The sequence below is a fragment of the Lepidochelys kempii genome, chromosome 2 (genome assembly GCF_965140285.1).
Source record: "Lepidochelys kempii isolate rLepKem1 chromosome 2, rLepKem1.hap1, whole genome shotgun sequence".
NCBI classification, from domain to species: Eukaryota; Metazoa; Chordata; order Testudines; family Cheloniidae; genus Lepidochelys; species Lepidochelys kempii.
Genome location: NC_136381.1, coordinates 97478740 through 97506480, shown reverse-complemented (window position 1 = coordinate 97506480; position 27741 = coordinate 97478740). Strand labels below are relative to the sequence as shown.

General features: G+C 39.1%; 1 protein-coding gene across 11 annotated transcripts in view; it reads left to right on the top strand.

Annotated features, from left to right (window-relative positions):
• RTTN (rotatin) overlaps window positions 1-27741 on the top strand; it is a 145464-nt gene that overhangs the window by 82070 nt on the left and 35653 nt on the right. For 10 of the 11 annotated variants that reach the window (XR_012157271.2, XM_073331729.2, XM_073331722.2 and 7 more), the window contains 8 exons: window positions 5076-5268; window positions 7026-7108; window positions 16167-16278; window positions 17529-17727; window positions 19046-19136; window positions 21726-21879; window positions 22250-22387; window positions 23426-23637. Coding sequence is in view for 10 of the 11 variants with exons in the window: in XM_073331729.2 (XP_073187830.1) it covers window positions 5076-5268; window positions 7026-7108; window positions 16167-16278; window positions 17529-17727; window positions 19046-19136; window positions 21726-21879; window positions 22250-22387; window positions 23426-23637 (1182 nt within the window). In the remaining variant the exon portion in view is untranslated. The remainder of the gene's footprint in view (window positions 1-5075; window positions 5269-7025; window positions 7109-16166; window positions 16279-17528; window positions 17728-19045; window positions 19137-21725; window positions 21880-22249; window positions 22388-23425; window positions 23638-27741) is intronic. The other variant, XM_073331724.2, reaches the window with a different exon arrangement.

The window sequence follows — 27741 nt, the reverse complement described above, 5'->3', positions numbered from 1 at the left end:
TATAAGTGAAAGAAATCATTCTGTGTAGTTGTCAGAACTGATTCAGGTATTTTTCAAGAGAAAAATATGAATATTCATATTCTTTTCATGTTTTCAGTTAGAGTTGGAGAGAAAAAATATCTTTTTGTTTAACTATATGGAATGCAACATACAAAGTGTAGCTGATAGTGATATTACGTAACATGAGTAATTCAGATTCCTTGAGACATATTAGTAATTTGTTTTGGCCAAACTCAGAATGTGATATTACTTAGGTAGGGGGGAAAAGACCCCTTTGGGCATATATTTTAATACATTATAAAACATCTTAAAAGTATCAGTAGGTGGAAACAAAGTAGTCATTTTTTACCCCCCCTCCACACCACCCCCCCAAAAAAAGGGGGGTGGGGATCATGCTGTGTAAATAACCTTGGTCGCTCTTTTAAAATTTAAAATTTCAAGCGCCTCTATATATTCCAGCTTGTGGGATATGGTACGCCTGGTGTTGAGATGTGGAACTGCCTTGAAAAGCCATGCTCATTAGTGGGTGCATGAGAGGCCTTGCATGAGGGTGATGTCCTTTCCCTTCTCTGTTGAGGGACTGCACCCTTCAACCACCTCAGTTCTTCGCCATCATCAAAGAGAGTGAGCAGATCTCACCTTTGTGTTCTTAGACTAGACCTTCCCTTATCCTAGGGTAAGATTTTCTTGTAAACATTTAGAGTGGCACAATGTAGAGTTCTTCCCTTGTCCCAGGGGTCTTTAGCCCCTTAACAGGACCATTTTGAGCCCAGAACCACATAAGGACTTCAAGAGGTACATTTCCTACCTGGTGATCATATCAAAAAGAGACACTCACATTCAGTGCCTTCTGTGGCTGGGTGAGACCTACTTGGAAAGTCAGTATGCAGTTTATATGCCTTTACTTGCTGTGCCATAAGAGAGAGATGCTTGAGGCTTCAGTCCCATCTAGTTCTCAATGTATATAGCCTGGTACTCTGATGGGCTCATTGGGGGCGCAGAGACTAGCCTCCGTGCCAGCGTCTTGTTACATACGACCCAAGATACACTTTCCACTTCGGCTTCAGTGCTGCCTTCTGTTACTGTCTTGAAACCAGAATCTCTTTGGCCTTATATTTAGAGCAAAGCCCTTACCCAACACCACTGGTGCTGGCTAAATCTAAAGCACAATCAAAGAACAAACCATCATTGCCTATTAAGTTCTCAGTAGCCTTGGTGATACTGGAGAAGTGCCCATCTGAGCACCTACTCCTTATTTTGAACCATTGAACCTGTCTAGCACTGACTCCTCTGTTGCAGCACCACAAGCCTGCTCAGGACCCATTTGGATAAAAAGGAGAAGAGGAAGCATATGGCCCCACAAGAGAGGCAAAAACAGAACACAAAAGAGGAAGTGCCATTTCTCTCCACTTCTGTACTCTGACCAACAAGTGATTTGAAGACATAGACAGCGGTGCTGTTGCCTCTTCTCCACACTCCTCCAGATCCAGATGTCATGACACCAATTTAACTTGGACCTCTCAAAAGTTTAGATTCTGCTAACACCTTTGATTTCTCTGTTTTGAGAATCCCCTGACTCAAACACAAGACACCAAACCTCTTCCTTTGCCTCAAATCCACACATCATCATACGGAGGCCCTCTTCAATTACTCATGTAGCCATATGTGCAGCACTTGTCTTTTGGAAGTTGCAAGAAAACATCAGCACTGGTGCTAATAACTGGTACACTCTGTTAGTACCAATGCCCTCATCAGCACCTGTCTCTCATTCTGCATAACCATAGCCTTCCTTGTCTGCACCAGTCCCCCAGATCTGCAGAAAATTCTGCCTATATCTCAGGAATAGAATTGAAACTCTATCAGAGGGACCCTGCAAGACTCCTTTTTTTGAGGCACATTCAGATGGCACCTCCCAAGAGGATCAACAAGGATTGAGGAGAACATTCCTATCTCTTATCTGTGGAGGCTAGAATACTATCATTGTAGTGTATCCAAAACCAAATCCACTTCATTTCATTACAGCTTTTAGGGGATGAGAACATGAAGGTAGACCCTCAAATATGGCCCGTTTTAGTCTTTGTATATGACCGTTAAATTTAGCTGATGTACTTTTAGGCCTGGTCTACACTAAAAAGTTAGTTGACCAAGCTACATCACTCAGGGTTGTGAAAAAAATCGACATTCCTGAGGAACATAATTAAGCTGATCTAACCCACAGTGTAGGCAGATCTAGCTTGATAGAAGAAGAATTCTTCCATCTACCTAGTTACCTCCTCTTGAGGAGGTGGATTACCTATGCCAGTGGAAGAACCCCTCCCATTGGCATAGATAGCGTCTACATTGAAGAGCTACAGCGGTATAGCTGCAGCATTTCAAGTGTAGACAAGCCCTTAGAGAGTTGAGAATTATAATATGAAGACATTTGCAATAACATTTTAATATTGGTTACAAAGATTTTCACAAAAATGCTTTGTCTTTTTATAAAAGAAGTTTCAAAGGCTTAAAAGTAAGGTGTGAAAGAATCAAATCACAATATTCCAAATGAGGTATAACAAATTTGTAACTTCTACTAGTACTGATTTGAGTTAAAGTAATTCTTATTAAGAAACGCAATTTAGCTGAAATGTCATTTGTCACTTAAGTATTCATGCTGAAAGATATTATCAAACAAGATTTCAAGGTAACTGGTTGAGTTAATACAGTAGAGAGTCAAGTCACCAATTTAAAATGTAAAATTACTACCAGGATTAAACTTTGTACTGGAAAAAAATATAGCTTCCTCCTCTCCTTGGTGTCAAGTGTAAGGTGATTTATCTGTAAACCATCTAACACAAGAACATTCAAAAGAAAAGCTGACAAAAGGAATATGGAGGGTAGTAGGGAAAAGTGTCATAGGCATGCAGTGCATTAAGATTTTTATTCCTGAGGCAAACATTTAAAAGGTTGTTAATAGAGAATGCAGCCCAGATTTTGGATGTTAATGTTTATTGCATAGTTAGTGTAGTTATTTTTCTTGATGGCAGCAAGCTCTGTCTCTCCCATGTCTTTAAAATGGCAAAACAAACTTTTGCCATCGGTAAAAATCAACCCATATAATTTGATGTTGTTGGATCACAACACAGTATGTTATCTCAAGGTTGTTGAAGTCCGTGCATGCTGTGAACATAATTGGTGAAAGACTTCAGTGCTTTTTAGCACACCCCTGTGGCCATGAATGGCTTGGGACAAGGTTTTTAAACTGGCATAGGCATTTCTGGATATCAAAACTTGAACTCAGTGTCATCACATGCATTGTCTGCAAAATTCCCTGATTATGCAGAAGTTGTGGTTGATATAATTAATGCATAGTGCTGATAGCTCTGTGCATATGGAGTGCAACCCTGTAACTCATTGTTAACAATTTATACAAAGCAGAGAAGTGTTTGTCAAAGTAACTGTTGCATTCTTATTGTGTTTCAATTGGTGCAAAAGGCAAAAAATGTTGATTATTTGGACAGTTATGTATTGACGCTACATTACGCACACTAAAAAGAAGAAAAGGTACTGCTGGGTTATTACTCAGAATAACTTTATAACCCAGAGTATACTTTGTCCTTCTAGTTTGTTACCCACTTGTTTTTCTTCCAGTTAAGCTTAAATTCTGCAGAAATTGATACGTTAGGGCCTGATTTGAGTCCCATTGATGGTGACAGGAGTCTTTCCATTGACTTAAATGGGCTATGAATCAACTTCCATGCCCTTTATATACCAAATAAAGCCACCACCAATGGCAAGTTGTTTTTTCTTTCAAGGAATTTTTACAATAGTTTCTCTTAAAGCAACATGAACTGCTATTAGGACTTCTTTTCAGAGTAAGCTTTTCTTGTAATGTGCTTTGTTTGAACGTTACTCAGTGTGAGTTCCATTGTCAAGTAATGCTTAATTATTTTTTACAGTAAGTTCAAATTAGGTCTAGTGAAATCTAGTTGAATGTTAAGTTCATTACATATCATGTTGGGAAAATATTTTTAATCTAAGAAGTCACTGTAATAGTCTTAGATTGGAGACAGTCCTGTTAAGTCTTTCTCAAAAGGTGTAATACAAGTCTTCAGATTTATTTTTTTCTAAATTCACTGCCTAAAAATGAGTGCTTTAGAAACTTCTTGGCTTAAAATCATTCCCTATCCCTCCTTGTAGCCTTATATTTATTTAGCTGTGTCAGATTTTCTCTTACTGTTTGGTATATTTTATTTTCTGAATAGGTTTATATTTCTTATTGGATTGGAATGAATGGATGCATCTTAGTGTTTCTGTAGCTTCAATCAGTGTCTAATTTGTTCAGGATACTTATGTTTAGGGGCAGAGAAATTAAGTATATTAGAGTGCTGTGAAGGTGCAATGTCCTTTAGTGGATCTGCTGTCACCCCTGAACTCTTAATATTATTTTTATTGTTAAAAGTAAGGAACTTTCTCGGTAAAGAGTATTATGTGCATTGTAGCATATGCCCTCTCAGTGCATGGTTTAGCAGCAGCATCTATTGGCTTCTGAGCCAAGATTTCTAAGATTCCTTACGTTATTTTAGCAACTTTAGCTTTGCTCAAAGCTACTCCTTTTTCCCCTTTGAAATGAACTGTCAGTCGCTATCCATGAACAGAATTAAATGAGAAATTATAACAACTTTCTAGAGGCTTATTGTAAAGCTATCTTGATGATCTATACAGGATCAAACACAGATTGAGATTCATACTTATAATTAGCCACCAGAAGTCTAGCTGTTTAACGGTTAAGTTATTTTAAAACAACCAGTTTTTTTATTACTACTTGTGATTTACAAAAAAGTCCTAAAACTGCATTCATTTGTGATGAATGCTTACAAACCCATACGATGTGTGACTGAACACGTTGCCATGATACGGAACATGTTTGTTTGTTTATTTTAGTTAAATATAATTTAGTTAAATATAATATATGGTGAGACTTTTCTTCAGATAGACTGTATAGAAAAGTTTTGGGCTTTGTTTCCGCCATGGGGGAGTATGTTTTGTAATGTAGATTCCTGTAAAGAAATACATTTTGATTACCCTGGTTTCCTCAGGGGCCTTGTGTACATGATGAAGAGTCTGGTCTGTCTCAGATAGGAAAACCTGCCCTTCAGGCTCTATTATATCATTGCCACTTCTATGAACATTTGAATCAGATGGTGAAGCACTGTTACCTAGGTCGATACACATTTGATTTGAATTGTTCCGTGGGAGAAAGCTGCATGGCAGAGAAAAATGGCATAAATGGTAAGTGACATTATTTATAACTTCATAATAACTTTATAATAATGCTTTTAAGCCAAATGCTCTTCTAGCTTGGAATTCACCTGTACGTGTTTTTACAGAACGTCGTGTTTATTCATTGCAACTGTCATTTTAAATTGAATGTATAGTTAAAGTTAGAATTGTTGGTCTCTTAAAGATGTAAGAATGAAAATTTCAGTTCATCTACTCCAGTATCCTAGAGACAATTATGTATTTTGTGTATGTGTTCGTAGAAGTTATAAATGGAAAATACCTGTTAGATCATCCAGTCCATCTTCCTGCAAAAGGTAAAGATGATGGGAAAATATTTAATTTAACTTTTAAGAGGTGTGACTTTGCAGTACAATAGCAATGAGAAAGCTCAGAGAGGCATTGAATATGTGGCCGGTTCTTAAAAGTGAAGCGGCCTTCATAGCCTCTTGAGAAGACACAACTTGTGTGTCTTAAGGCACCTCCCCAGGGACTCTTTAACAGAGTGGTGCAATTCAGACTTACTCTGATATATGACATAGCAAGGAATGTTGTGTGGCGAATATAGGATATTATTCAACGCCTATGGAAGTAAATTCTCTTTGTCCTCAGTGGGTCAATGAATGAACTCCTACTGATGCAAGACAGGAGAGGAGAATTAACTATAACTCCATATATAGGTTGTCCAAAACCAGGTTTGACATAGTATCTTTTTTTACTACAGCATTGCACGGACTCAGAGAATGCATGGCTAGGATCTCAGCAGTGAAATGATTATACATCACCTTGAAATTACTACTCCTTGAGCTAATTTCCAGCAGGACAGCACCCTTACATTAATGTACTTAGAACTGTTCTATACCACAGAAAGATGCTCTTCAATCAGAAACATAGTTTTGAAAAATCTCTGTCTAAAATCTTTTTAGGGTCATTGTTGACTCACTACACTTCCTCACATTACATTTCTTTGTCATTTTTCACAATAGGTTCTTCTTGGCTTATCCTATCTAGATTTCCTTAAACTATTCTATTAATTCCTTAGTATTTGATGTGTTTTCCTTACTTACACTCTACAGTGACTCGAAAGAAGTTCACCCAAGGTGCAAAATATCTGTTTCTAAGGAAAGAAAAAACAAAACCTATCTTGGACTCTTACTGGATTTTTACTGCTGCAATTTTTAGTATTTTTATATGTAACCATACAGCCTTGTGCTGTACAAAGCTAAGCAGAATTGGTTTGGTAATTATTTTCATGAGAGACCTCAAAGGAAAGCCTTCTGTAGTACCATACAGTATATTGTTGGTGACATAGTATGTTGCACTTTTCATTCCTTGGTGAGCATAGTATGTTGCTCACCTTTCCTCTCTTTGCTGGAGTCCTAACGGGTGTTGGGGATTAGGAGAAGTGGTGGAGGGAACTGAGGTGGTTGGAGCACCAGGCCCAGTTTTATAGCCCCGCCCTTAGAATATTGGCATATGCCAAAGGAGGGGGTTAAGAGGGACTCATGTGCACTCCTGTGGCCACTGCTAATAAAAGTTCCACTGTCTGAGCTGCCTCCGGCTGGCACATCCCCTAAGTGGGAATAAGCAGATCCTGTCTCAAAGAACTCTGGTTACAAGTAAGTGACCTTCATTTGCTTAGTAACTTTATTTTCCTGGTTGATTATACCCACCTTCCTTTCTATGCTTTCTCTACCTTTCCCCCCCATAAAAATAAAATCTTAAAACAGAATAGTTGAAAAGTTAGTTATTATTTCCTCTTTCTGCAGATTTTGATGACTCTATTAATCTTTGGAGAGTTCCATCCAGTCAAAGCCAATCTCCGAGTTCTCAGTCAACATCTGATACTATGGTAAATACCAAAGTATTGCATGCATATTACATTTAATATTGTTTATATAATATTTTCAAGAAAACAGACAGTAATGTAAGTGCTAAAACTGTAAAAATTGCAAAACTAAGCTAAACAATCATCAAGCTGTACACTTGTTTAGTTTTAGTAAATTGAGTAAAACCTCTGCATTTAGTCACGTATGCAAGTTCAGAAATAATGGCTTAAGTTACCCAGTTACATATGCAAGTAAACTTCAACTCTAGAGCCTCTAAATCTGATGAAGTTTCCTAAAAATTATGTTGTAATTTGATCTAATGAGTAAATCCAAATGAAGTTGTTCCTAGCTACTTTTTACTTTGTCCAAACTAATGGTTAATGGTTATGCCTCAGCATAACATGTCACAAAATCATGACAATGTGTCAGAATTTCATTGTATGCAGGTGCAAAGTCACAACATCTTTTGGGCCCCCAAAATGTTTTTAGAATATATGAAAATTCCACAAGCAGTGTTTGCAAGACACAGGACATTAGCAAATCTCTTTCTGGCTAGAAGAATGATAGCTGCAGTACAAGACTTCAAGCATATATTATCCCTCACGATATTAAATGTAAACCAAGAGAAATTGAAATGGATCCTCATGGCTGAAAGAAGGGATTCATAGGATCTCTGAAAAGGAAAAAAAAAATCGTATAATGTTCATATATTACCTGATGTAAGTTTTACATGTCTTGTCTACTCAGCGTTTCCCAAATGATAGGTCATGACTCCCCAGAAGGTTTTGAGATGTTGCACAAACATTTTAAGTTTAATAAAATGTAATTCAGTAAACTTAAAATGATAAAAAATAAATACAACAGAAACCCTTTAATGATATGTACCTTGAGGTCACTGTATTGTTATAACCTGAGCACTTGAGGTGAAACTATCTGTATGAGGAACTTAGATACCTTATTATCTAGAACTTCCAAGTAAGCTTGCATTTCAGACAACCGCCAAAAAATGTGTCCAAAAGTATTGGCAAGACCTCTCCAAAAAGATTCAGATCTGTTTTGAAAGCAGGGACGTTCGTGGTACCGATAATGGAATTAAAGGGGCACTTGGTCCACCTTGTAAAAAGACCTCAAACCTGAAAGTGAAAGATGGTACCATATTGACTGACAGGCAAAAACAATTTGACTGATGGACTGAGCATTACAAAGAATTCTATTCAAAGGATGCCATTATCTGTGATACTGCTTTAGCTGCCGTTCCCCAGCTTCCAACGATGTAGGAGCTGGACAAACACCAACTCTTGAAGATGTAGAGAAGACTATCGAAGAGATTGTGCCTAGGAAAGCTTGTGAGTAACATCTGTGCACTTCTGCATGCCTGTTGGGAAGAAAGCCATATACCCCAGGATCTGAAAGATGCAAAGATAATTATATAAAAATAAAGGGGACAGGGCAGGCTGCAACAACTATCAAGGGAAATCTTTGCTCAATGTGGTTGGCAAGGTGCTTGCAAGGGTCCTGTTGAAAAGACTCCAAGTCCTTGCTGAGAGAGTCTACCCTGAGAACGGTGTAAGTTCAGAGCTGGATGCTCCATTCCTGACACATCCTTCACATTGCACTTGTTGCAAGAAAAAAGCTGTGAACAGACACCTCTCTATCTAGCATTCATTGACCAACAAAAGGCCTTTGACACCGTTAGCAGGAATGGCGTCAATAAGATCCCAGTTGAAAATTGGCTATCTACAAAAGGTGCTCTCCCTATTCAAGGAGTTCCACGAGGGAATGAAGGTAACCATCCAGTATGAAAATGAAACATCATCCAAGTTTAGTATTGATACTGGTATGAAGCTGCGTCTTAGCACCCACTGGCTTTGGTATCTTCTTTTCTATTCTTCTTAAGTATGCCTTTGGAAATGATCGATCTGACATACTAATTGAATTGAGGATGTACGGCAGCTTATTTAACATCAGATGATTCCAGCATAGAAGGCATGACACTCAACTTACTATTTGGGATTGTCTTTTCGCAGATGACACTATACTCATCTGTAATTCACCCGATGAACTGCAGGTCATGGTGAACAAGTTTTCGATGAATCCACCAAGTTTGGCATGGTGTAATCAGTATAAAAAAAACAATTGGCTCGTTACGGAGTACCACATTCCACCTAAAATCTTTGTCAATCATGAGGCTCAGGACAACATGGATCACTTCTGCTATCTCAGCTCAATTCTTACCAATTCGTAACCTGGATAGGGAACTTAATGCTAGAATCAGCAAAGCTTCATTTACCTTTGGCAAACTTACCTCACCTATTTGGAACAACAGGTTGCTAACCCTGAACACAAAGGTGGCTGTTTATCAGGCTTGTGTCCTTAGTACCCTCCTTTACGATTGTGAAAGCTGGTTTACATACTCCAAGCAGGAGCAAAGATTGAGCAGTTTCCACATCCAGTGTCTTAGAAAAATCTTTGGAGTTACTTGGAACCAAGTGGATCACCAATAACGAGATCCTTGAGAGAACCAACCTACAATCTATGCAAACTATGCGGGACTTTCACAGGCTTTGCTGGTTGGGCACATGGAGTACATGCCTCAAGATCGTCTGCTGAAGGCTGTGCTTAATGGCCAATTTAAGAAGTGCCCACAACACAGAGGAAGACCAAAGCTCCGATACAGTGACAAGGTGAAATAAGGCCTCAAGAAATTCAGCATTCCCACTGACAAGTGGGAAAATCATGCCCAGAATCGTTCAGTTTGGGGAAACCAGGTTAAGACTGGTGCAGCCACTGCAAAGAGCCATCAGAGTGCCCATGCTGAGGCCCACAGGTGAGCCAGGAAGCAGAGTATGCTTCAACCTCCATCTGGTGAGTGGACCTGTAGCCACAGGGGAAAGTTTGTTGCTCACATGTCGGGCTCTTTTCCCATACCATTGCTAAGCACTGCTGACAGACCAACTTTGTTGTGTTTCCTTTCATCTATCAAGATGTTGGACAGCCATCACCAGATGTGATCTTTAAATTTGACCTTTCTCTAATTAAAGACACCAAGAGAAGATCACTCCAAGCCCAACAGGTGTCATGCTTTCCCCATCACACCTGAGAAAGAGCCTAGATGTCTTAATTGGTGAGGAACTGCAGGAGCATTTATGTACAGTGCAGATTATGTCTTGCTGACCCTAAGTAACTGAGAGTTGCCAGCTGGTAAACCGAATACAATGCTCTCCAGCAGGAACTGTTCTTTGATATTGTAATAGAAATAAAAAAAAATCCAAATTCTTTTCCAGAGTGCTAATCTTTGTAAACTGAAGCTGCTTTTTGTGTCAATTAGTTGAACTTCAATATTATTTATGGAGGCAACTACTGCCTCTTTTTAGTGAATCTTTAGATCTGTTGGGTTATTTTTTGACATACTGAAACATAATGGTGTTCTTTTTCCTTTAATGAATAATGATGGTTTTGAGTGCCACGTAATTCCTACTTTCATTAAACTATCTTACGCCAAAGACCTTGTTAAAATGGGTTCCTAATGGTCTTAAACAAGAGTGTTATTAAATTATTGTAGTTATTTTTGGTTTCTCCTACTTTTGACCTACTTCTAATGTAGAAATCATAAGTGCTTTCACTCCAATTAATCAGAGAAATTGACTGTTACTGAGAAAACTAATATAATACCTAGTTCTTGTATAGCAATTTTTCCTCCATAAAGCTCAAAGTGCTTCACAAAGGAGATAAGTACAGTTGTCTGTATTTTACAGATGGAAAAACTGAGGCACAGAGAGGTGAAATAATTTTCTCAAGGTCACACAGCAGGGTAGTAGCAGAGCTTGAAATAAAATTCAGGTCTCCAGGGTCCAGTCCAGCCCTTTGACCTACCTGTTTGTTCACACTGCCTCCTGGAGCAGGATCATATATTGTAGGATCTCTCTGGATTGCTGATTTTATACCATATCTGCATCTTTAGTTTTCTATCAGGTTATAGTATGGATAGTGGAAACATGTAATTTCTACTTCTCAGAGGAAGTGTTTCCTTTCAGCAGATAGAGTATAGTAGTCAGAGTGTGGTGAAAGTACTCTTAAATAAGACATTTCTTTTTAACATTCCCTTTAATTAATAATATCACTGAACACAAGTGACAATTGTGTTATTTTTATTTGATTATCTTTATATTATAGTATTAGGTGTCCAAAGACCTCGATCAGTACTGGGGCCCCAACATTCTCAGTGTTGTACAAAGAGATAGGAAGTCACAGTCCATGTCCAGGAGTGCTTATCATGTCAGCATGACCAGTTTGCAGTAACTTTTACAGAAGGTGGCGCAGTTTGAAGAAACTAAAGCCATCTCCAAAATGTGGCCATAACTTTCAGTGGTGACCATCCTTCCCAAGGGATCCTTCTCATTATTTTATAAATGTGTGTTTATGCTCTGGATCTATGGCTATCAGAGTGTTGTACAGTGAGGTGATTTAAACCTGGGATGGAGCTCTCACGAGAACTGATTATTCAAGGTCTGTTAGGGCAATGCCAATAGTTTGGGGGTGTGTGTGTTAATAATAATGGTAAAGAAAAAACCCTTAATTGGTAAGTAATGGTAGATGAAGGACAAAAACCCAAATTTTCTTTTTTTTTCCATTTATGCTTTCCATTTTATTAGCTAACTCACAAATACCCCTTACTTCCCTGTCTTTTCCAATTTTCAAAAGCTTTAGTTTTTATGCCATAAGAAAGTTAAATTACTTCTGATGAGAGTACATAGGTAGTGGTAAAAATATCCTTTTACTGGATATGATGTCTTGTACCATAAGTTTATCACCATCAGAGCTGATTTGTGAAGGTGATAAGATCTTTCCTTCATAGGACAGCAGCACACTGTGAAAATGACATTGTATTATTGTATGTGTCCTGTTTAGATAGCAGAAAAATTCTGTTTTTAAGCTTTATCCTTCTGTGATGCTGTGAAGCCATTACCGTTACATTACCTTTGCTGACTTCACTGGTGTAAGAAGCTAACCAGGTAAATTATTATGGATTTTTACTGACCTAAGACCTTGTTTTCCTTTTCTTGGGATGTAAGATTCAGGCAGCTTGACAACACAAAGTAGGGATAAGGAAGCTGTAAAGTGTACATGTTTTATCTGTACTATATGCTGTGCTACTAATGGATTCTTGAAGTTTTGGATGACCATAATTGAGATTCCTTGTCTAAGCTTATTCTGTATGTAGTAATGAACTCATGGGCTTTCTTTCAACACTTCGGCACAGTTACGGCTTTGCTGGCTTATGTAACATTATTTACTAAAGCATTTTCTATGACTGTTGAAGAGTTTCTTTAAAAAGAAAGGAATTTGTGGCTTTAGCCAATCAGTAAAAAGATTTTCAGAGTTAAGGTGCAGTGCTGAATCAGTGCAGATCTGGCCATAATTGGGCATCTCTTCCCTTTGCTGACCACTGTGACTGCTGCTTTGTATTTGATTAACAAAAAAAATCCCACGCCCAATCTTCTGATTTTTTTTTTAAGTAGTTTGGGTTTATTTTATTTCTGGATCCTGATCTTTACCGAATTACAAGATCACTGTGCTACACCTTTCTTTCTGAATGTACCAAGGCACTTCAGACCTGTCTGTGGGCCTGCAGGGATTGGCCAAACCTCCTTGTATCAGATTAGCTGCTTCTGGTGATGCAAACAGTGGTGATTCAACACTCCTGTGTTATCCATTAGCTTCATAACTTTTGAAGTTGATTTGAGGAAGTTGCAAGCAACGCTTTCACATTATCCGTTTCTCCTTCTTTCTTTTACTTTCTTTCTTCCTCCCCATGTCCCTCCCAACAAAGCTGAGCAAGTCAAAGAGGAAGAGGTGAACGCCATCTGAGAAGAGACCCTCTCAGACCCTCAGATCTCCCCAAATCAGCAAACACTTGCTCAGAAACTACTTCACAGAGATGTCAATCTTCTTGAGTACTTGGGATTCAGCAAACTGGTCTCTGCTCATTCAAGGATTTTTCTTCATGAGTAAGCCAAAAGTTCCCCCTGAACAACCTGGTCTGGTCCACCTCTAAAGGGATAAGCAACAGACTCCTGTCCCTGATTCTTAAGTGGTGAGTTAAGACCACTTGACGAGGAATCTGACATCCATTTTGACTCTCCGTCTATGCAAAAGGAAGATCTGAGTTCTGTTAGGATGATCCCCTGCACTTCATCTCCAGTTATATATATTGGCGAATGAGGAGCATTATGTGTGATGTGAATAAGCTCAGGACACCTCCACCAGGATGGGTTATGATCTAAAAGGAGAGAACAGAGCAAAAAAAGTAGGTCCTCTGGGGTGACTACCATATGCTCAAAAGGTAAAAGGAAATCAAAAAGACCAAAAAAAAAAAGCTTTTTTTTTGGGTGGATAAAGCCCAAAAGCTTTCCTGGTGCTCGTCTATTTCCACAACCTCTAGCATCTCCCCCAAAGCAGGGAAGTTCCACATTGGATCACAGTAACGACGAACCTGAGAAGCATAAGGAAAATTTTCCATTCAACTTCATTTCTTTTTCAAGGAGGAATGGGAAACTCCTAACAAAGGTAAAAGGCTCTGTCAGCAAGCTTTGAAATTCTGTATAGGATTATAGAAACTTTCCCCTTCGTTCTCCTCAAAGCCAGTGTAGGAATTGTACTTCCCACAAAGTTCCTGCAGAGAAAAAGATAGAAGCCGCTCTTAGAAGTTTCTTCAGAATCCCTGATAGCTCTATTTGCTGCCACATGTTTCACTAGAGCCACAATATCCCAGTACAACAAGCTAAAAAGACACAATCTCATAATAAATTCAACTTGTATTATGGAAAATATCTGTAGTTACTGCATTTGTGATTCCATGAAACTAGTAGCAAGAGTTGTAGCTAGTTCAGTAGCTAGATGTCACATCTGGCTTTAGCAGATAGCTATTTAAAGTGCATTCTTGGTGCCTCAAAACTTTCTGGTGGACTCATGTTTGAGAAAGATTGATAAGGTGGTATCTGAGAACATGGACAAGCTAAGGCTTCTCACTCCAGCGAAGTCCTAGGCTGATTACAAACCCTCAGGCAAGGGCAGAGGTTCCTTTCAAAGCCCATTGAAATCAGTGGGGTATCTTTCCATTGATTTTGATGGGCTTTGCATGAAGCCTTTTGTTCTTATCTACAGAGAAAGAGAAGGGAATGCTCTTATTCCAGGGGTAAAACCTGGACATGGAAGACCCAGAGGAAATCCAGATCAGTTAACAAGTCCAACCCGTCCTTCCAGTCCAAACAGTCACTGTGATTGTAACCAAATCCAGAAATAGGTCTGGGGCAGGATAGCCCACTGCTTAGGTGCCTGGTTCCAGTTGACTTCAGATTGGTAGGCATTGTAGAATGTAGCATGGATACTTGCTCTACATTCCTTATTCAAGAAACATCAAACCATCTGTGAAGACTGGGGGAGCTATCTGTATTTTTTTTATGAACATTGTGGGAATCCCTGTTTGATATTCAGTGGGTGACAGATATAAGGGAGCCTTATGGTTAACTCAGTGCTATGGGGCTCTTTACCCCAATCCCTGGTATTTGACACACAGTACAGGTGCTAGTTTCTTTGTAAATTGACCCATGCCATGTTCTCACCAGCAGGCAGGCTGGTGGCCCTGAAGGGAGTGGGAAAAACTTCAGGCAGGAGCTTCTCAACAAAGGGACTTGGTAAAAGCTAAAAGATATCCTGGTACCTGAGCAACACACACTGAGGGGGGTGGGAAAAGAGGTAAGATTGTTTGAGAGGCAGCATTTGTAGGGGACAACCTGTCTCTTCCAGTCACAATGCTTGGGGAGGTGCCTGGGTTAAGCAGAACACATTTAAACTGGAAAAGAAAGGCTAAGTTTAGTAAGACAACACGTAGGCTTTTGATACTTTTGAGCCTTCTCTCTGCTTGAAATGTTCCTATGATTAAATAAATCATACTGTGTTGAATAAGCTATTTTCTGACCCTGCTTGTACCAGCTGGTCACAGTTTCTGGAGGGGATTCCATACCAGGGACCAAAATGAGCTGGACCTAGGGCTGTAGGTAAATATATTTGGTAAGCGGCATGCTGTAATGTAGTGATCCAGTCTTAAAATTGTGTGAACAATAGCGTTCCACGCTGAGAGAAATGGAAGTGTAGGCCTGTCACTTGAAATAGGCGTCCACAGAGAGAGACAATGACAACGCTGGCTATCATACTGTGGCCAGACAGCATGAGAAGCTGAAATCTAAATGCTTCAGTGATTCAGATTCTTTTTCAAGGGGGATGAAAAAATCATGATTTTCAGAATTAAAACGGAATGGGATTGGAAGGCTTCCAATATATTGAACATCTACCAGTCAAGAAAACTGAAATGCCTCAGCAGGTCTGTAGTCCTTCATTAGGGTTTGCAGTAACAAGACATTTTACAATAAAGTGTTTAAAGAGAAGACTTAGATCCTGAACCTAGAAAGACTTACACAGGCACTCACGTGTAAGAACATGAGTAGCCCCATTTTCAGTTCAGTGAGGCTGCTCACGTATTTGAAGTTAAGCACCTACATAATACTTTCCAGGATCAGAGCTTAGTGTTTTCAAAAAACTGTCCATTGAATGCACCTGTATTAAATAAACAGTTAGTGTAATGTTCACGACCAACTATTGTGTATCCACAGCAATTGCTAAGGGAAGAGCTATTTGCTTACTGCTACTCTGGTTATCTGAACATTTAACTATGTTCATTAGAGATTAAAAAAGGTGTGACAAAAAATAAGTTCTGTTGTGGTTGATTTTATTCCATTTTGAATAGTTGAAAAGAATTGTGGAAAAGGCTGAGGTGCACTAGTGGTCTATCATGACCACTGGGCATGTGTCACTGGCACTGTGGAGCTTCAGGTGAGGCCAGGTTTTTTTAAATGTATTTCCAGGAACCTGCTTTTTAACACTGAATATTAACACACACACACACACACACTACCCCATCCCCGCCCAAACACTTTGTTCCTGAAAAATTAGCTATCTTCGGACAATAAACACCATAATAGTTACAAAGAGTAAATTGATTGCTTTGCTTTTGTGACTTCCTAGATCTTTTCTGCATCGCCGTCATTGAGGAGTGTTGATGAGCTGCAGGCCCCTACCCCGCTAGCATCAGCTTGTTTTGTCCCTGAAATACCAGTTGACCGGCTTATGGCTCAAGGTAAACCAGATTTGAGTTTAATTTTTAAATGTATCCATGGACACAAACATTTTTTGGTTGGTTTGGGGTCAGGGGAGATTAGCAATATTACATGAGGTTTTCTGTGGAATTGAAGGTAGGAAATCCATTATCCTTATGGGAAGGGAGAGAATTACACATGAACATTAAATACAACAGCTACTTCTTAAAGTTATAGCTAATTTTAAAAAGTATCTTTTTGGAAGTTGGCTGGTTTGGCTATCTGACCTTCATTTGACCTAGAAGTCTAGAAATAAAAGGTTCTATGTACTAACAAGTTGGTAATAACCAAAAGTTGCATGTGGTGGCTTTTTTGTAGCCTATCTGAAATAAATTCATGGTCTGTCAGTTACTAATGGACAGATGTCTGCATTGCAAAAACAATCACCACAGTTGGCACTAATTGGTGTTCCTACTGGTGGTCTCAGCAGTGGGGCCACGTTACGTGGGCACAAAGTCTGAGCTTTCCTGGCATAGCTATGTAAGGAAGCCTGCACTAATCTTTTTAGAGATACACATGTTTGATGGACATCAGTTTTTGTTGCTGTCAATCTGTCAGTTTTTCAGAACACAAAGCTTTCAGTAGAGAAATAAATGTCTGACATAAAGATCTTCTGTTTTGAATTTCATTGTCTCATTCTTTCTCCATCTCTCCTAATCTGTCATCAATCTTAAAACAAACAAACAAACAAAAAAAAACCCCACACACTTCGGCCCTCTCTAGAAGAGTGATTATTTCAAAACTGTTTTTAAAGTAATTATCTGTTAAAATGAAAAACTATATTTTTAACATTTTCAGGCAAATTAGCATTATGAATAGGCTTCTCTGGATTCCTCAGTCATAGAATCTGGGCATTGTCTTACTTAATTTATATAAATTTTGATAATATATTTTAGTATCACAAATGATTAAATAAAAACAACAGTTAAGGAACACTACATACAGATATTTCATTCATTATTTTAAATGTTTCCCACTTGTCGTCTTTCTGATTATTCATTCAGGTCTCTTGTGCCACAGTTTGCCAAGCAGCATTCCATATTTGATTTCTTGTAGTTTGAGGTGAAACTTCATATGTTTTTTGTTCCAAGAAGCCCTTGTTTTACTGTTTAAAAATCTAAAGAGAAGTTGGATACACTGGGTAGCAAATAATATGTATAGTTCTTTGTATTATGTAATCGCTCTGTTTTATCTTTGGATGAGTGTTTTTATTTTGGTCGCTGTGTTCTAGGTCAGAGTGACACAACCACAACAGCATCTCCAAGTCCACATGATTTTCCCCAGACTGCTGTTCTGTCTAATCAGTGTGCTCTAGTCACACCTCCTCTCCTGTCAGCTGTATGCAGCCTGCTGGACAACTTGCTGGTGGTTGTTCCAAAGGACACTGGAATTGCTCTTCGACAAGCACACTTACTAACACCGCTCAGTAGGTAAGAGATCAATAACTGCTGAGCTACAAACAGGTGCAGCAGTAGAGGAAAACTAGAACAGGATCAGCAATATCCATGTTTCTAACCAGGACTTTGTGACAGGTATTGATTGGCTCTCGGTACTCTGAAATGTTCACAAACGCTTTTTAAATGAAGCTAGCAGACGCATGTGTTCATTTTATGCTTTCGGAACAGGTACCCACTTCCAGACAGATGATTCTCATTATTTTCAGTGAGTCTTTCTGGTACAGGTTTACATCAGTGTATGCATCTCCTGTTTCCCTTTGGTAATGATTAACCTTTGTTCAGATGGGTATTTATTTATTCTCCATTTTTGAATATGTGATCATCAGACATTGAGAGTTGTAAGTGATTATATTTCATTGTGATATTTTTAATTGCACAAAGTGTATGCTTGTGTATATTGGAAAGTTTGGTTTGGAGGGGAAAGTAGAGTTTGACAGCATGGGACTTGTCCTTTTCCCCTCTCCTATATCTCCAAGTGATGTTTGGCAGCTGAGAGAGGGCTTAGGTTTGAGACGCTCACTATTTTTGTTTGTTTTTTGTTTTTGTTTTTTTAAGAACTCAAAGTAATTAAATGCAAAAACTGTTAATACTAAACAACATTAAAGTGATACTTAGGTTAAAGTTAATATATATTTTTAGAACAAATGTACTTATAGTATGTTACAAAAAAGGTTTAATTTTTCAAACTGTAGTGGTTGATCCACCTGTGACATATGAAGCACTTGCAGGTATGTTGGTCTTCAGAGCTACTTTTGGTCACATGAAGGAAGTATTTGACAGTGTTTTTAAACAGTGAAGCTTCTAGCTAGTTATATCTTAGTGCAGGACAGCCTTTAGAATTTCAAAGACTTTTATTAGGGGCTTGTCTACACATTACATATTAGTGTAATTAAAGCAATAAAAACCCTGCTAGTGTGGATGCAGTTACACCAATATAAAGGTGTTTATACCTGTGTAGCTTATTCCTGTGTAGGAAGGGGAATAAGCTATAGTAGAATTATGCACCTCCCTACTGATATAACAACATCAACACTAGTGGTTGTACTGGTAAAACTATTTTGCTTTTAAAAAAAACAAACACCTTTTATACCAGTATAACTGCATCTGCGCTAGGGTTTGAAATAATATAACTTTTTGGGGATAATTGTCACATCCCTGTAATGTATTTTATTCTAAGTTAATGATATGTACTGTTATTTTTAATAGCATATTAATATAGTTTCTTTTGTTTTGCATGAAAGTTGAAATATATATTACTCCGACAAACTATTTATCCTATATTTTCCATTAGTCTTGTAAATGCTAGGTTGGTTGAAAGATGTATGTTGGAATTGAAAGCTCCTCTGCCTCATCCATGTCACGTTGAACATACAAAAGTTCAGGTTAGTTGTATGTGATTATGAAATGCACTGTATGAATTTAGAAATCCTGAGTCCTAAACTTACACAACCCTATCAGTTTGTTTACATTGTATCTACCCAATATCTTAGAACAGCTGTATCAAAGCTATTCTAAACTGTCATGTAAATTACATTAAATCATAACCTATCCAATCAAATTCTTATGTAAACTTGAGAGGAAAATATACTATGTTTACTGGGGACCTGCATGAAAGACCTCCTAAACTTATGTTCCCCAGCTTAGGTTAAAAACTTCCCCAAGGCACAAATTCCTTTCCTTGTCCTTGGACGATATTGCTGCCACCACCAAGTGATTTAAACAAACATTCAGGGAGGAGCCACTTGGAGCCCTATCCCCCCCCCCCCCCCCAAAATATCCCCCCCAAGCTCCTTCCCCCTTTCCTGTGGAGGCTTGAGAATAATATACCAAACAAATAGGTTAACAAGGTGAGCACAGACGAGACCCTTGGGTTTTTAGGACACTAAAAACCAATCAGGTTCTTAAAAGAAGAACTTTATAATAAAGAAAAAAGTGAAAGAAGCACCTCTGTAAAATCCGGATGGAAGGTAATTTTACAGGGTAATAAAAAGATTTAAAACACAGAGGATTCCCCTCTAGGCTCAACTTTAAAGTTACAAAAACAGGAGTAAACCTCCCTCGTGGCATAGGGAAAATTCACAAGCTAAAACAAAAGATAATCTTAATGCATTTCCTTGCTATTACTTATAATTTCTGTAATTTTAGATGCTTCATTTCAGTAGGAGCAGGATTACCTGCTTGGTCTCTCTCTCTGTCTCAAGAGAGAACACAAAAAGAACACAAACAAAACCTGCCCCCGGCCAGATTTGAAAGTATCTTCTTTTCCCGTTGGTCCTTCTGGTCAGATGTCAACCAGGTTATTTGAGCTTCTTAACCCCTTACAGGTAAAGGAGGGATTTTTAATGCTACCCTTAGCTGCATGTTTATGACCATGTCAATTTCAGCTGATGCTGAAATCAGTGACAAAAAAATCAATGAGTAACTATAGGTATATCTACAGGGCTTAGGTGTCACTGTCCCTGCAGCCATTCAGGGAGTCCTCTGCAGCCCTGCTGTCATGGGAGTGAGTGGGTCTGTGACAGGGTAGTCATTTGTACACCTGATCCCTGCAGACACAAGGTGCAGTAGAGGCAGCAGTTGTCCTGGCCTTGCAGAGCAGAGACTCTGCACGTGGCTAGGACTTCAAGGAGAAAGACGAGCTGCTGGCGGCAGGGAAGGCTACCCCACTGCAGATCAGTTCCTGCAGGGTGGTGGCTGCTACACTCCTGGCTGGTGAGTGTGTTAGTGGGGTCAGTGACACCCAATTTCTGCAGGCACATGGTGCAGGGAAGGTTGCAATCCTGGCCCAGTGGAACAAAGACACCCTCAGCTCAGCTGTGGGGGGCTCTAGGAACTAGTCAGCAGCAGGGTGCCCTCCACTGCAGCAGAGGATGACGACGACGACTCCTTATAGCCTTGGCCAGGAGTCTCTGCTATGCCCAGACAGGACCCTGAGCCTTCTCCGCATCTTATGCCAGCAGGGATCCACTGTCACCAGCTCTACAGCTGTGTAGGGAGCCCTCTGCAGCTCCCTTGTCACAGCCCAGCTCGCTCACTCAACAGCCAGGAGTGTGGGAGCCGTCCCTGGCAGAAACTGTTCAGCAGTGGAGTGACCTCCCCCACAGCCACAGGATAATCCTTCTTGTGGCTGGGGGTCTCTGTTCTGCAGGTCCAGGATGACTGCTGCTTTCCCAGCACCTTGCTCCCTGGTGTCTGGGCCCCTGGGCCACAGAGAGAGCCCCCTGCTGTAAGTACTACCCTAACCCTAAATTCAACCCTATCCCCCACAACTTTAAAAATAAAATCAGTAAAAATAAAAAAATCTTAAATAAAAATTGACAAAAAAAGTAAAAAAAAAAAATCAAATTCTGCCAACCGTATATTTAGAGGCGACTAAGAGGGGATACGATAGAAGTCTATAAAATCATGAGTGGTATAGGGAAAGTAAATAAGGAAGTGTTATTTACTCCTTCTCATAATACAAGAACAAGGGGCCACTAAATGAAATTAATAGGTAGCAGGTTTAAAACAAACACAAGGAAGATTTTTTTTTCACACAATGCACTATCAACCTGTGGAACTCCTTGCCAGAGTGTGTTGTGAAAGCCAATACTATAACGGGGTTCAAAAGAGAGCTAGATAGATTCATGGAAGACAGGTCCATCAATGGCTATTAGCCAGGATGGGCAGGAATGGTCAGCCTGTTTGCCAGAAGCTGGGATTGGGTGACAGGGCATGAATCACTTTGATAACCTGTCTGTTCATTCCCTTTGTGGTACCTGCCATTGGCCACTGTCAGAGGACAGGGTACTGGGCTTGATGGACCTTTGGTCTGAACCATTATGGCCATTCTTCTTATGTTCTTAGATAAATAGATAGACATAGATATCTAAAAAGGTGTATTATGTGGTGTTGCCTAAAGTAGGTCTTAACATACTGTAAAATCAGATTGCAAGGATTCAGCTTTTGTGTCCTTTTTACTGTTTTAACAGGTTTTATTCCTACTTCAGTATTTGTCTTCAGTGTCCAGGCTTCTACAGTCATGTTTATTGGTAGATACTCAGCTTGTGATCCAGGATGAGCTAATGAAACCTCTTTTGGGAAATACCTTAATGATCCTCTCCATTCGCTCTCTGGATGGCTTGGGTAATATGTAGATACTTCTCTTGTCTAGACAGACAGATGCACATCTTAGAAAAATCAGTACCATCTTTCCTAACACTGTATGTTAAACTGTAGTTACATGTTTCATTTGCTATGTGCTAATTTTTAGAAGTTTATATCTGCTAGCCATTTACTCTCTAGTCTTCAAGCATTATTACGAAGTAAGGGGAGAAACTGAGTTAAAATTGGTTTGGGGCTGAATTATTTGCCTATGGGATAGGGGTGTTGCAAGTTTGTTTGGGTTTTTTTTTCATCATTTCTTATTTTAAAGATAAGTTTCTGTGGTCAGGCTTAGATATCCAGATTTCTCTCTCTGTGTTAATAGCTTGAACTTCCTATGTTCTGTTCGCAGATACTGAGTTAACATCTGCGGTTCACCAAACATGGACAGACTTGTTTAGCCTTCTGGCTATACTGTTAAGGAAAAGTGGCCAAATTGCTCTTCCATCTGTGACAGCAGCTCTTGGAAAACATTGGACTGCAATAATTGGTAATGCCTATTCTTAGATGGATTTAGACCTTGCAGCTAATAATGAGGATGACCTCTTATTAGATGCTATCAAATATTTATAAAGGACATGTCAATAACAATAAACAAAATGCGTCTGCTTTTTACTGAGAAGATATGGAGTGTATTTTTACCCTTGTTTGTTTTTTATAGCTTTTTCTTCTATAGTTCTGTAAAGTAATTTCTCAGCTATAACACAGCTTTCTATATATATTTTTTGTTTATAGACTTTAACAGTTTCTGGTTCTAAACTTTGGGATAAAGTAAATCAGCTTTAATTAGAGGCTGAACTGAGCCACAGCATACTGTTTTTTGCTTTTGTTTTTTTCTTACACTGATAGTTTATCTAAAACGTAAGAAAGCAAACAAAAACATACAAGCCTGAAAAATAGTTTTAAAGGTCAAAACCTTTTCTTGCTGCATGAGTCAATATGTAGTCACTTGTTATTGTATAATAGTTTAATCTATTACACAAATAATAATTTAATTATTGTAATTAAGACCCTGATTAAGCAAGGTAATCTAGCATGTGCCTACAATTAATCACCTAAGTTGTCCAATTGAAATCTATGCTTTTAGTTAGGCATGTGCTAAGTCACTTTTTGAGCCAGGGCCTAACTGCACTTCTGCCAACAGAGTCAGCTTCTAATGAAAAGCTTCTGATTGTTGCTGTCTTCAGTATAATGCAAGCTCTGGTCTAAAATATTCAAGCAAGTGACTCGTGTAGCAAGTGAAGGTTGACTAAACAGTTTCAGTGCTCATTTGTGGTTTTGTTCTTTTAATTTCAAGTGTAATATGAAATACTTAGTCATTCACACTTTCCATAAATTTAGAATACAGAAATATATTTTTAAACTTAGGAGCAAATACTTAGAGCTCATTGGATATCTCTTGCAAGCACTAGGGTGCTGTTCCCTGACCCATGCATATGCCTTGGATTAGTCCGTTCCAGGTCTGAAATGTTTAACCATGTCTTGATGCTGAAATTTAAAAAAATCTGTTATGTATTTGACCTTTTAGATACAATTTGTGACTGTGTGCATCTGTCTACCATATGTCCCAGTTTATATATGGCCAGTTTGCAATTCCTCTCCATTCTCTTGGCTGAAGAGGGGAAAAGGCAGCTCCAAGATAAACAGAATATTTGCCCCAACCCAACAATTACTTTTCTTCTAGATGAAGCTGAAGGAAGTTTGGCATCAGGAGCCAAACTTAATGAATTAATAATTCAGGTATAAATTTATATATTCAATAAATTAATACAATGGTATTATGGTTTTGATTATATGACTGAGATCATCTTTCTATTGTAATGCTGAATGTCTAATTAAAAGCTCGGTCAACTATTTTGAGAAATAGTCTTATTAAAGAATCCAGAGCACTTCAAACAAACTGGTTCATAAACTGTATATATAAATCACTCTTCCCACCACTGTTATACAGCTTTCTTTGAAGACAACAGCTGTTTAACACCACACAGCAACATTACATAATAGTTTAGGGTAGGAAGTGAATACAATATCTGTTTTAAGCTGCAGGGGAACATTTTACATAATTAGAATATCATTATGCAAATTTAAATAGGAAATAATTCGATATTTTGGCCAAAAGGATTCCTACTGTTCCAGATATGCCTTGGAATATTTAAGGATTGAGACCTTGTTTTTCTTCCTGTAAATGACAGCAGCAGAGTGCTCTTTAACATCACATAATCATAGAAATTAGGAACTGAGAAAACCCATTTGGCCATTTAGTCCATTCTTTGCTAGTGTCTGATTATTGCATACAAAACTTTTATTAATGCATTGTACTATCTAGTTTTAAATCTGCCAAGCACTGAACTTTTATCTCTTCCATTGGGAGACTGTTCCTTAACGTAATAGATCTCACCAACAGGACAATTTTCTTGATATTAACCAAAATGTTTTCTCTTTCCTAATGTCATCTCATTACTCCTCTTTATACTTCCTTGTACTACCCTAAATAATTCTTTTCCCTCCTTGATATTTACACTGTCAGTTGTAGAACATTAATATGTCTTACATTACTTATCACTTAGCTGCTATATATTTAACTTCTCTTTCCTCATAAGTCCTTCAGCTTCCTATCACTTTCATTGGCTTACTCTTAACTACCTGCACTTTATCGTTGTATATTTGGTGGTAATAGTAAGATTTCATGTGAAACTATAACAAATGATTTAATAAAACTGAAATATCCACATCGGTCTATTTTTAACTATTTTAGTCACTAGAAGCTGTCAAGTTTGAATTTGTTCTTTATAAATTAATATGGCTAACTGCTCTTATTGTTCTGATACCTAGATTCCCAGTGATATTAATGCCATTATTTTGCCACAATGCTGGAACAATAGTTCTTTTTCAAGTATGTGTCGGTGTGGATCTTACTGTAGATGTGCTTTATTTACACACGTGAGACTTGAAAAACTTTGGGTAGCAGTGACTGTTGGGGCCTCTCATGTGCCCTGTGACACCTCAAGCTCTTGTGCGTGGACATAAAGGGTGGTGTGAATGTAAGAATGGCAAAACTGGATCAGACCAGTGGTCCATCTAGCCCAATATCCTATCTTCCGACAGCAGCCAGTGCCAGATACTTCAGAGGTGATGAACAGAACAGGGCAATTATCAAGTGATGCATCTCCTGTCATCCACTCCCAGCTTCTGGTAATCAGAGGTGTAGATGCATCTCCTGTCATCCACACCCACAACATGAAGTTGCATCCCTGAACATCTTGCTAGTAGCCATTAATGGACCTGTCCTCCATAAGTTTATCTAATTCTTCTTTGAAACCGGTTATACTTGTGGCCTTCACTACGTCCCCTGGCAACAATTCCACGGGTTGACTGTGCATTGTATGAAGAAGTAAGGAAAAATGAAGTTTGTTTGTTTTAAACCTACTGCCTATTAATTTCACTGGGAAACCCCACGTTCTTGTGTTACGTGAAGACACGTTCCTAACTCTGCCTTATTAACTTTCTCCACACCATTCATGATTTTATAGACCTCTATCGTATTCTCCCCTTAGTCATTTCATCCAAGATGAACAGTCCCAGTCTTTTTAGTCTCTCACCATGTAGAAATTGTTCCATACACTTAATCATTTTTATTGCCCTTCTCTGTACGCTTTCCAATTCTAATATATCTTTTTAGAGATGAGGTGACCAGAACTGCATGCAGAATTAAAGGTGAAGGCGTACCATGGATTATGGCATTATATTTTCTGCTTTTATTATCTGTCCGTTTCCTAATGGTTCCTAACATTGTTAGCTTTTTTGACTGCTGCTGAAAATTGAACAGATGTTTTCAGAGAATTATCCACTATGACTCCAAGATCAATTCTTGATTGGTAACAGCTAATTTAGACCCCATCATTTTGTATGTATAGTTGGGATTATGTTTTCCAATGTGAGTTACTCTGCATTTATCAACATTGAATTTCATCTGCCATTTTTGTCACCCAGTTTTGTGAGATCCTTTTAAAGTATTTACAGTCAGCATTAGACTTCACTATCGTGGGTAATTTTATTTCATCTGCAAATTTTGTTACCTCACTATTCACCCCTTTTTCCAGTGGCCACAACCTTCAGTTTCCTCTTGCTGCTTGTGACAATAAGACAGAACTTGCCAAGTGTCTCTCACACTTAGCTCAGGCTAACTTCTTCATGTCTTCAGAACTACTTCTGATCTCCTGATTTCGACTGGTGTGACCCCTCTGAACTGAATTTTCTAGTGAGACCGCCTCTATACTCTCACACCCTATATAGGGCTCTTAAAATGACAGTCTCAAAACCTGCAAGCTTCAAGCCCTGTCTGTCTCTGAAGGATGAATACAGTAAATGTCTCTCTTGCTTAGGGAAATTTCATATTCTGAGCAGATGCTCTGTATTCTTGTCCTTCTCTGCTATGAGACACAAGTTGGAAGAGCAAGGCTATAATTCCACTTACTTGGAACAACCTTGTCCAGCATTCTATTGGTGAACATGCCAGTATCATGTAACAGCCCTTCAGTCAGAATGGCGACACTAAAGATTGCATAGGAGAAGAAACTGAAAGAAAAAAAAAGGAAAAAAAAAATCTGGTGCCAGCACTTATAGCCCCAGCACCAAACCCAACCTCAACATCAGTGTCAAAGCCAGCAGTGACACCTCGGTGTCTTGTCAGTCAGGCACTGAAAGGGGGTCACTCCATCATCAAGAAAGAGATCACTCTCCTCAGATGGTATCCCTGGTGAAGCTACCAATGCCAGAATTATCATGAGGAACCAGATCCAGGCACAGAGTGACATCTCCTCCCTATCTTGCCACTAAAGAATCTCTCTTCATTAGTGGATAAAGAGGTATGTGCTGGCACCTAACAATTCTAAAGCATTTCAGGAGCTCCTTGTGAGGATTGTTGGAGAGTCAGACATTGTGGAACTTCTCTGAAATAATCAAGCTGTGACATTCTGTCAGTTTCTGTTCATCAGGATCATCCTTCCCATTAACCCTTCTGGCAGACACCAGCCACTATACCACCAATGATGAAATGGATCAAAAAGAGGTACTAGGTGACCCCCAGATGATTTTATTACTTCCACTCACCCCATCTCAGGCTCCTTCATTGTACTAGCTATGTAGGAGAAATCGAGAATCAGCAAAAGTATGCCTAAGGTCAAGGAGTACAAATGACTCAACCTCTTTGGAAGGAAGTTGTACTTCTCTGCTTCACTGCACATGCACCAAGCTAACTGTGAGGCCCTGCTGCGACAAGTGTGACTTTCTCACCTGGGACAGGGTGAGTGCCTTTCTCACAAAGCTCCCTCATGACAGTTGAAAGCAGAGCCGGCGCCAGGCATAAGCAGACTAAGCAATTGCTTAGGGCCCAAGCAGCTCAAGAGGGCCCCCTATTAATTATTAGTATGCTTTGTGGGGGGAGGGCCAAAAATATTCCTGCATAGGGCCTCCCAATGGGCTGGCACCAGCACTGGCTGAAAGGTTCTTAAGGACATCATAGGGAAGCCCAGCTGGTGACAGCCTTACAAGCAGCGATGGATGGCTCAGACCCCTCAGCTAGATATATGGCCGCTGCAGTGACCATGCAATGTGTATTGTGGCTTCAAGCATTGGTCATCCAAGGGAAGTGCAGGCCATGGTCAAGGTCTTGGCCTTTGAGGGCTCATAACTTTTTCAGTGAGTGTAGAGACAGTGTTCTTCATTCACTGACAAAATTATAAACTATCCCTATGCTTTCTGGGAATGTATAGCCCTGATCTGTACCTTGAGCCCTCCGATCCTTAGCCCCAACCAAGAGAGCACAAGCCGTCTATGCCAAGAAGT